Source organism: Trichomycterus rosablanca, chromosome 20, assembly GCF_030014385.1.
Source record: "Trichomycterus rosablanca isolate fTriRos1 chromosome 20, fTriRos1.hap1, whole genome shotgun sequence".
In the NCBI taxonomy this organism is placed as follows: Eukaryota; Metazoa; Chordata; class Actinopteri; order Siluriformes; family Trichomycteridae; genus Trichomycterus; species Trichomycterus rosablanca.
Genome location: NC_086007.1, coordinates 1,880,853 through 1,891,720, shown reverse-complemented (window position 1 = coordinate 1,891,720; position 10,868 = coordinate 1,880,853). Strand labels below are relative to the sequence as shown.

The 10,868-nt window shown below is 44.9% G+C and overlaps 1 protein-coding gene across 3 annotated transcripts; it reads left to right on the top strand.

Moving 5' to 3' along the window:
* Positions 1–276: 276 nt before the first annotated feature.
* palmda (palmdelphin a) lies at positions 277–10,646 on the top strand. 3 transcript variants are annotated; one of them, XM_063016400.1, is made up of 9 exons: positions 277–353; positions 2,129–2,180; positions 3,191–3,271; positions 3,941–4,050; positions 5,046–5,160; positions 5,843–5,867; positions 5,973–6,086; positions 6,167–6,952; positions 9,495–10,646. In XM_063016400.1, exons 2-9 carry the CDS (start codon positions 2,136–2,138, stop codon positions 9,518–9,520), a joined length of 1,302 nt encoding a protein of 433 aa, XP_062872470.1. In that variant the 5' UTR covers positions 277–353; positions 2,129–2,135; the 3' UTR covers positions 9,521–10,646. The 3 variants fall into 3 exon arrangements, with proteins under 3 accessions (XP_062872470.1, XP_062872469.1, XP_062872471.1); XM_063016399.1 differs by lacking the exon at positions 9,495–10,646 and having other exon boundaries at positions 6,167–7,005; XM_063016401.1 differs by lacking the exons at positions 277–353; positions 2,129–2,180; positions 3,191–3,271; positions 5,046–5,160; positions 9,495–10,646 and having other exon boundaries at positions 3,314–4,050; positions 6,167–7,005.
* The last annotated feature ends 222 nt before the right edge of the window (positions 10,647–10,868 follow it).

The following is a 10,868-nucleotide window of genomic DNA, read 5'->3' as shown; positions in this document are numbered from 1 at the left end:
GTTCCGATCACACGTCTGCATGAGCTGCATGTTTGCGTTTCGTATTTCTGACGTCACCTGTCGGCCTCCCTCAGCGGCGGGTGACAGGGTGGCACAGCGGGGCGCCGAAGATCCCGGAGGAGCGTAAACTATTCCTGGCGCCTGCACTGGGTGGGGTTACGTCCTCGTCCATCTGGGTTCGTTCCTGTACTGAGGGAAATATTTAGTCATGGTTCAGCTGCTGTGAGGACCGTGTGTGTGTGTGAGGGGATTTCTGTACGATCTGAGGGGGCATCAGGTTCTTCTGGAGGTGCCATCCTACGAGGAGAAGCTAAAGGAGAAGCTAGAGGTTCTGAGAGTTTCACTGCTGGCTGGTAGGACCACACGATTATTAATCATGATTTATTAGGTTATTGATCATTAATTGATATTATTTACTGCAGTTCTTGAGTTCTTGAGACATTTAGAGGACATTTTTGTCCAAAGCGACTTTCAGTTATACACTGAATACAATTCGAGCACTTTAGGGTTAAGGGCCTTGCTCAGGGGCCCAACAGTTGTAATTACCAGTACCTTACCTTGTCGATGATGGAGCTTGAACCAGCAACCTCATGAATACTAGACAACACGATTATTAATCATGATTTGTAGTTCATTGATCATAAATTGTGTTCTTTGTGACATTTAGCGGACACTTTCATCCAAACCTGAATGCAATTCGAGCACTTTAGGGTTAAGGGCCTTGCTCAAGGGCCCAACAGTTTAACATTGGCGAAGGTGGAGCTTGAACCAGCAACCTCATGATTACTAGACAGTTTATTGATCATAAATTGATATTATTTATTGCAAATGTTCTTAATTACATTTGTGACATTTAATACATTAAAATTCGTGCAATAGGGGTCTTGCTCAGGGGCCCAACAGTTTAACATTGGTGATAATGGGGCTTGAACCAGCAACATTATGATTACCAGTGCCTTAACCGCTGAGCTACTACTGTCTTAATAAAATAAACATCTACTTTTCTTGACATTTACGTTAGTGGAATTTAGCAGAGTTATAATGGTGACTTATACAATGCAAGCAAATGAGGCTTAAGGGCCTTGCTCAGGGGCCCAACAGTGGCAGCTTGTCGTTGGTGGAGCTTGTCGATCGTGTTGAGCTGGACAACATGAATATTAATCATGATTTTTTAGTTCATTGATCATAAATTGTGTTCTTTGTGACATTTAGCGGACACTTTCATCCAAACCTGAATACAATTCGAGCACTTTAGGGTTAAGGGCCTTGCTCAGGGGCCCAACAGTTTAACATTGGCAATGGTGGAGCTTGAACCAGCAACCTCATGATTACTAGACAGTTCATTGATATTATTTATTGCAGAAGTTCTTAATTACATTTGCGACATTTAGCGGACACATTTATCCAAATCCGAATACAAAACCAGTAATTGAGGCTTAAGAGAACTATGACGAGTCCGGGGTGTTTCCTGCCCTTCGCCCAGTGACTCAGACCCACAGCGACCCTGACCAGGAAAACATGGTGATAAAACAGGTACTGAAGGATTGAAGGAATGGAGTGTGAATATTTGAGGCTGATTGTTTTTGGTGGGTCAGTAGATCTGCTCATGAAGTTCGACCCATATCGACACTATAAATCAATGAACTTTGCAGCAACAGTTAGGGAAGGTCCCTGCGCATAAAGAAAAGCTCGGTTGCACAGAGCCCTGACCTCAGCGCCACTGAGCACAACAGCTCTGGGATGAACCGGAACGTCAACAAGGTTTTCACCTCCGGTTTTCTCCTACAGTACAAAGACGTACGTGTGGTGAATTAAAGATACAAAACTGACCGTGAAGGTGTTTGACATTGGACTTACACTGATGAATCATGGGTAATCTATCCAGCCTGACTACCTGTACAGTCATGAATAGAACCAAAGTGTAAGACATGATTTAAAAACCCTAATAAACTAACAAACAAATAAATAAATAGTTACATATGAGGTTAGATTTTCTCTTGACCTTTTCAAACACGTCTACCGTCCTGCCCGCAGTTCCTACCAGGCGCTGAAATGAAACTAGTTTATATACAAACACAAGACGTTTTTTATGAAACTAAGTGATATAAATCTATTTATTTCTCTCTAGATTCAGGATGGAGGAGACGACGCTTATAAAAGAGCGACTTCAAGCCATTACGGTAACGTGAGCTTCATTTCTTCATTTCATTTTCATGAACTTGCTTCATCCTGGACCGGAAAACACTAGACTCGAGGCAGGAATACACAGGACAGGGTGCCAATCCTATTTTATTTCTGCATTTTATCCCATTTTCTCCCAATTTACCGTAGTCACCATGTCTTCCACTGCTGGGGGTCCATGAATTCGGTCGAGGTGGGTATATTGCTGCTCACGCCTCCTCCGACCCGCACACAGCCCCTAGCGGAACCTTTTTCACCCATGCACTCTGCACGGGCGCCCCTCTATCCACCAATCAGGGTCCTTACACAGCGTTTGAAGACCCCACCCACATAGTCCGGTCATCCCGCCGACTGGTGGCAACACCGAGTTTCGAACTGGTGTGCTAGTGAAATATCCCACTGCGATTTGAACCTGGATCTCAGCGGTGGTGGGCTGGAGTCGAGCTGGACCACTACACCACCGAGCTCGATTCTCCTTTGTGTGAAGCATCAAGAAGCAGCGTTGGAGGGAGCACGTGATAGTCTGAGGCTTACAGTACTGTGACTATACAGTCTAAGCAATTGGGGGTTAAGGGCCTTGCTTAAGGGCCCAGCAGCAGCAACCTGGCAGTGGTGGGGCTTGAACCAGTGACCTTTCGATTACTAGTCCAGTCCAGCACTTTAACCAATAGGCTACATTTACATTTTTGTCATTTAGCGGACGCTTTTATCCAAAGCGACTTACAGTACAGTTACAGTATACAGTATGAGCAATTGAGGGTTAAGGGCCTTGCTCAAGGGCCCGACAGCAGCAACCTGGCAGTGGTGGGGCTTAAACCGGCGACCTTCTGGTTACTAGTCCAGCATCTTAACCACTAGGCTACAACTACCCTGTCCTGCGTTTAATTGGCACCCTGTCAAGGGTCTTTGGTTCTGACGATTCCACACACGAGAGACGTATAATAACATATTTATAATTATAATATTATAATATAGATTTATTTTTTACTGTGTAAACATCTGTCGGCAGAATAAAAGGAAAATCCAGCAGAACATTTCCTCCAAGCGCCTGGAGATCGACCGAGAGAAATTAAAGCTTCAGCACCTCAAAGTAACTCTGTTTATTCATTTATTAATTGTACTTTTTAATGTGTTCTTTATTATTTTATCCACCGAGGACATCGTCAAGGTAACAAAACAGCAATTTAGGAGCTGATGTGCTAGCAGAATGTCCCGTTACCATAGCAACCACCTAGCAACGTCTCGGCAACTCTTTAACAACAAGAAGTTACTGTAAAAGCCTTAACAACCAACGAGAACACCTTGGCAACCACCTAGCAACAGATTTGCAATTGCCGAGCATGCTTGCACACACACAATCACCTGTCTGAGCAAAAGTATTCAACCCCCCAGCAAATACATACTTGTACACACAATATCACCTATCCAACCAAAAGTATTCAAACCCCCCACTAAATACATACTTGTACACACAATATCACCTATCCAACCAAAAGTATTCAAACCCCCCACTAAATACATACTTGTACACACACAATATCACCTATCTCACCAAAACTAATGAATTTAAATTGTATTTAAGGTTCGTGTGTATGTGAACCAGATCTGCAGTCGCGAGCCTTAAATACAGGAGCAGCCAAAAAGACAATAAATAGTCTCCAAACACACAAAACAATTAAATAATAATATTAATAAACACATTTCTCTGAATGCACTGGAAGTAAAAATAATCACCAGTATTTGTTTATGTACGTAACAGAAGAGGTCGATGAGAGATCTGTGGTTGATGAGCGGTTCGAGTCCTGGAGAGGAACAGAGTTTTCAGAACGATGCACAACAGACCAAAATACTCCAGAGCAACATACACAGGTAAAGAAACTCATCTTTAATGTTTCTAATACAACACTTTTTATATCTATTCAGGGATTCAAAACGCTAATGACTGGGCACTCAGGTGGCGCTGTGTAAGGACCTCGGTTGCCCAGGGCACCTGTACAGAAAGTGGAGGCGCGCAGAGATCGGGGCGTGACTCTCCGTACGCGAACCCATCCTCACACGCAAATCAAGCGGATTGGCTACACTAAAATTAGGAGTAAAAGGGGGTAAAATGCCAGAAAGATAATACAAAAAAAATGCAAATGACATCTACGGAAGTGTGTCCTCCATGTAGCCCTTTTAGACTGAGTTTGGGTAATTTATTGGGATTTCTGTGAGCGGGTATCCCATTTTTATTGGATGGTTTAAGGTAAAACATATTAATCGCTTGTCCCAAAGGGTCCCAATGTTGACAGCTCCCAAATCGCTGCCTTTTCTGTTTATTTCCAACATATGTAGACGAAAGGTTCTTAATCTTTTGATCAGCTGGTCCACGATGGATGGCACCAGTAAGCAAAAGCTCACAGGGTGGAAACACGCATTAATACACAGTATAAGAATTTACGGGTTGATAGCACAGGAGTGTAGGACCGGTGACATTCAGGGACCCACGTCGTGTTCCAGTCTTTTGACCCTGAGCACCAGATGAAGAATGCAGCATGAGGCAACAGCAGTGCAACAGGGCGGGGCTGTGAGCTATTAAAAAGCTGTTGCACTGGTGCCTGGCAGGCCTGGCATCTCCGGCTGACCCGTGACAAACGAGGCTCGCAGGACGTCGCTAAATATTCGCTCATATTACAGGACACAGCGCGCCCGGCGACGCCCTCCTGCTGCCACGCTGTTGGTAAATGCCAGGCTCATGAGAATCATCGTGACTGTTCCGTGCCCGCCGTATCTGCGTGTGCCAGGAAATGAACGATAGATTACTCAGTGCCTGACAAGCGTCCATCCAGACTTTATTAACGTCCAGCTCCTGCTGTGTCCTGCAGGATGGAGAAGGAGATCGAGGCTCTGGAGAGGGAGGAGCTCAACATCTCCAGGAACGAGGAGTTCATCCTGACGAGGCTGAAAGCCGTGGAGAGATCCACCGAGGACATCATCAAGGTAACAAAACGACAACTTAGTCATAGCCAGTTACTCTTCCGCTGCTGGGGACCTAGATGGCGACGCGTACATGGTCCACGACCACTTCTTATTTGCAGTACTTTGGTAGATCGGCGCGTTAGGTCGGTCTCGCGTATGGAGAGTCACTCGCTGATCTCCACGTTCCTCCACTTCAGTACAGGCGCCTCGGGCTTCTTACCAGGGTCCTTACACAGCACCGAAGACCCCGCCCACTTTTTAGTCCCAGCGCTGATGTGCTAGTGGAATGTCCCGTTACCATAGCAACCACCTAGCAACGTCTTTGCAACTCCTGTTACTATAGCAACCGTCTGGCTATACCTTAGCAACCACCTAACAGCCTTAACAGCCATTGAGAACACCTTGGCAACCACCTAGCAACAGATTTGCAATTGCAGAGCATGCTTGCACACACACAATCACCTGTCTGAGCAAAAGTATTCACAACCCCACCAAATACATACTTGCACACACAGTATCACCTATTCAACCGAAAGTATTCACACCCCCACCAAATACATGCTTGCACACACAGTATCACCTATCTGAGCAGAAGTATTCACACCCCCACTAAATACATACTTGCACACACACAATCACCTAATTCTATCTGCTCTGTTTATTTGAACATTAACTGGAAACTTAATGTTTTATTTTCCTACAGGCTGCAAATGAAAACTTTAAATCAGGTGAATAAAATCTTCATCATTAATAATAAAAAGAGTAATTTTATGATATTATTATTATACTGTGCAAAATGCTGAAATAATCCTGTGTGTCCTGTTATCCTGCAGAACCGGTTCAGGTTCATCCAGGAACTTCAGATCCAGTAAAATCTTACACGCCTTTGAATATAAGAAAAACACTGACTGTGGGTCACAAACCCCAAAATGACCAAAACAAACCTGGTAAGCTTGAACTAGTTCATCCAAAAATCTGAGTGCTTTTTATTTCCTTCCCCCTGATGGTCTCGTCCTTCTCTCGGCAGCCCTGTACGCCATGGAGATCAACGTACAGAAGGATCTGCGGACTGGCGAGAGCCGCGTCCTGTCCACCTGCACCGTCTCGGCACAGGAGCTCCAGCAGCGAGGCGTCAAGGTCTACGACGACGGTCGCAAGTCGGTCTACGCCGTGCGCTCGGCCCCCGGTCAGCCCCAGTCCAGCGAACCAGACGAGCTCAGCCCCGGTGAGGTGGAGGATCTCCTGAAACAGGCCACCATGAGAAAGCAGAAGCATCAGGAGCAAAACGAGCCTCCACGCTTTCTGAACCATGAGAGGAACCTCTGGTCAGGTTCGTACAGCGCGGCGAGCGAATGGCCAGAGCTGGAGTACATCGACAGTGACGGACATCGTCCGGAGCAGGACGTTCACCAACCTGCTCATGAGGTTCACAGTTACCGCCCTGATCAGGAGTATTATCACATGGACAGTGAGGTATACGAAGGAAAGATGAGACGCGGACCTGGAGCGGCGTCCTCACACAAAGGTTCTCCAGGTCAGATGAACCCCAGACCGGCGTCCTCCCTCATCACGGAGCCTCGACCCAGAGCTCTGCACGCGGTGCCTTCAGACCAGCCCGTCACCATGATCTTCATGGGCTATCAGCAAGCCGAGGATGACGCCCGGAGCTTCGAGGGCTCCGTTCAGGCCGAGCTCATCGTTATAGAAGATGGTGAAGAAGACCATCCTTACCAGAAAGCTCACTTTCATCCTCAACGAAACCACAACACCAACAACGCCACCACGTACCCAACCATGGAGAAATCAGCCACAGGTAGCAAAAAGACCAAAGCTGGACGTCTGAAGTCCTGCTGCATGCTAATGTAGCGCTGAATGCGGTCAGTTATCTGCTGTTTGTCTTCAGAATGGCTTCCTGTGCATGGCATGCTGGGTAATGTCCTGCTTTCTCTGCATGCTGGTTTCTTCTCTGCTGCATCTTCTGTCCTGCAAAAGCTTTTCTTCTGTTTAAAATGGACAGTGATGGACGAAAGATAGAAGATCCGAATGTAAATGTAATCAAATATAGAAATGCACAAAGTAATAGGTCTTCTACCTAACATCTGTGAGGTTTTTAGCATGTTCTCCCCACGTTCTTGTACGTTTTGTCCCAAAAACTTGACAGGCGTCCAAATCAAGAACCGTCCGCACAAGGGTCCCTCCAAGGCTGAGATGGCAGGCAACTGTATAGCAAGACCTCCACTCCTGACCAAGGAGGGTCGTGACTAACACACGTGTACTATAGCTGACCACTTCTTTTTACCAGCATGGTATGACAAGAGTGCATATAGACATCCGTATCGCGCACGGAGAGTCACGCATCGATCCCCATTATCCCCCTTCTCTGTGCAGCGCCATCGATCAGCCAGCAGATGGCATAAACGCAGCAGTCATGAGGAACCCCTACATCTCTCCCTTTCCCAGACTGGACGATCACTGTCTGCATAGGTGCCCAACTGGCTGTTAGCACCTGAGCACCCACTGATTATATTTGTTTTACAACAACGCTTTTATACAATCAAACAAGGCCATAATCACAGTATACAGTATATTGAGGGCATACGTCCCAATACATGCTCAGAAATGCTCATAATACCCCCCAGACGCAGTTGGTTTCAGACTTGCCGCTTGTCTGGTTCATTCCAGTGGAGATTCGGTTTGACCAATTAAATTTTGACGCTGTTTCACTTACAGTTGGTCCTCGGCAGTGAAAACAACCACTAATCACGGATTTAATTACAAACGTCCTGCACCTTAGGGAACCGTTTAAATGTGCTGCCTGTCTAGTATGTATTCCTGGCCTGTGCACTGTGTTTCCCCATGACAATGGACCCACTGCAACCCCAACCAGGATGAATCAGTCGGTAAAAATGAAGGAATGATGTCGTTCTGACCCTGGTTTCCAGGAACAGTGGTACTTTAGTGGATGAGACTAAACGCTTTAGGGAGAAATAGTTCGCCTGTGCTTTGTCGCCCTCTAGTGGCTACAGGTTGCGTTGACTCCGTTTTCTGCAACGTGAAATCATTTTCTGTAATAGACAGATTTTGATCAGGGGTGTCCACACAGAAGACTGTCTACAATGTGACCAGCAGGCTATTACTCTAGCCCACCACCACTGAGATCTAGGTTCGAGTCTCAGCAGTGCTATCTACACAGACATGATTGGCAAACATGGTTAATTGGCCCAGGTTCTGAATGGATTGGCACCCAGTCCAGGATATTCCTGCCTTTCACCCAGCAAAGATAAAACGATTGATGAAAATAAATATATTATATCTAAAAAAGTAAATAAATTGGATTGTTTGAAGCTCATTTGCTGTTAGTTTTTGTATTTCTGTCTTTAATGTGGAAGCTTTTCGTCCTCACACATCACTCATTGTTCTGTTCTCATTATTCTGATATTCATATAAGCTGGCTGTGAATATCAATATGAATATCAAGCTTTTACACTGGCTATCATGTGCTGATGATCTGCTCTCACTCTGCATGCACGACACGTGTGTGCTCTGCTTTCTAATAAACCAGGTTGATATAAATGGATTACGCTTTTACAATATGTAATTTAAGGCTCATGTAAGATCTATTACCAGGCACAGCAGAGAATAATGCAGACACGACACTGAATTATTAATCAATCGACAGTTCGTAAGTACACTGCCAAAAGAATGTGGACACTATAACCACTGTAAATTTACAGTACTATACATACTACATATATTTAGGTGGATCGGGTGGAACAGTGGTCTAACACAGTCCCACGAACACTTCAAACATGGATTTTAGTGCTGCTATCAGCCAATTGGGCGTCTACACAGGCATAATCAGCTATGTCTAAGGGTGGTGTTTGGGCATTTGATCCAGGGTATTCCTGTTTTGCACCCAGTGCCCATAATCTACATAATTACACATTTTAACTCTGTATTATTTAATTTTATTTCAACATTTAAGTTTCCAGGCGCTCAGGTAGCGCAGCAGTAAATTGCGCTGGCCCTTGATTACTGAGATGAAAGGTTCGAACCCCAAGCGGTGCTGCCATTTGTTCGGCATGAACATACGTACGATTGGCTATGTTGATGCCCCGCATCCGGGGTGTGTTACCAGGGAAAATGAACCCACCGCAACCCTGATCAGGATAAAGCGGAAGTAAAAAAAACATAAGCAACAACATTTTACTTTCATTTACTGAATAGAAACTAGATACCCAATAAAAAACAGTGTATTTTTATTTTGAAGCTGCAAGAATGTAAGATTCATTTCAGTAAACGGAGTAAATGCTGAAGTTAAAAATGAATTAAAAGCTTTTCTTTACCACTCACAGTTTCACAGACGGACCAAACGGTGTAGGAAGTCGCCAAATCCTGGAACTCAGCTTAGAGGAACCGCACAACACCCACAACAACTGCATGGAGGTGCAGAGTACAGATACCAAATCAAAGCACAAGACGCCCTTGGACCAGGGAACCTTTTGAAGAACCTGATCATGGTTCTACTACATCGAGCTGAACTGTTATGTAATCAGATCATAGAGGAGAACATGTCAAAACTACAGCCAGGGAAAATCCATCAGTAACTTGACTGGTCTGGAGCAAATCCAAGATGAGCCGTCCTTACATTATATGTCCAAATGTATGTGGACACACCTTCTAATCAATAGTTTGTTGAATAAATCCCAGGCTTCCAGATTGGAGCTCCATAATGACCTGGTTTGATGAGTTTGGTGTGGAGGAACTCAAGTGACCAGCATAGAGAACTGACCTCAACCCCAGTTAACACCTCTGGGATGAACTGGAATGTAGTTTAAGAGCCACGCCTTCTCACCAACCATCAGCGCCCACAAATTTACAAATGCTCTTTTTATCCCAATTTAGTCATATGCAATTACCCAACTGCATTACTCTTGTTGACCTCCAGTCTGACTGAGGAGAGTTCATATGTGGACCAGTTTTGTGTACGGAGAGTCACACCCTGATCCCCTTATTTTCCCCGTCTCTGTGCAGGTGCCAACTATCAGCCAGCAGAGGGCGTAACTGCACCCAACCTCCCCCCAAAAACCCCAACCCCCAAGCAGAGCTGAGATTCGAACCAACAAGCTCTGGTACAAATGCTCATTTGACTGAATGGACACAGATTCCCATACACTCCAAAATCCTGTTGAAAGCCTTCGCAAAAGGTTGAAGGCTGTTATACTCTCAGAGCCTCTCAGCTTGAACTTGAGATGTCAGCATTGGTGGACAAGCGTTCTTTATCGCTGCGCCACCTAAATGCCCTTGTGTCTTTGCCTTTGTGCTAATTTTGATGTTTGATTATATTGTTAGCTGTTTTTAATACTAATAAGCAGAAGTGAAATGAAACTGACATGTTTAAACGGGTGCTATGTGCAGTATGTGTGTTACTGACCAGCCGGCAGATGAATGTCAGCTCTGAGGATCTAACTAAAATAAATAAATAATAAATATATTTAACATTAAAATGATTCCACCGTTGTGTAGTTTAATACTCAACAGAGGAGGTTTAGTTGACTCAAGATAATTTAAGCATTATAGTTTTGTTTTTTAGATGTGAAACATGCACTAATGAGCCAAAACATTAAAGCTACCACCAACATCAGGCGTGGCAATGCCTGTTACCTAACAGTGGTGCATGTGAGGGTCGGGGATCTTTAAAATGATTGGCTGATGGAAGTTGCAGCAGA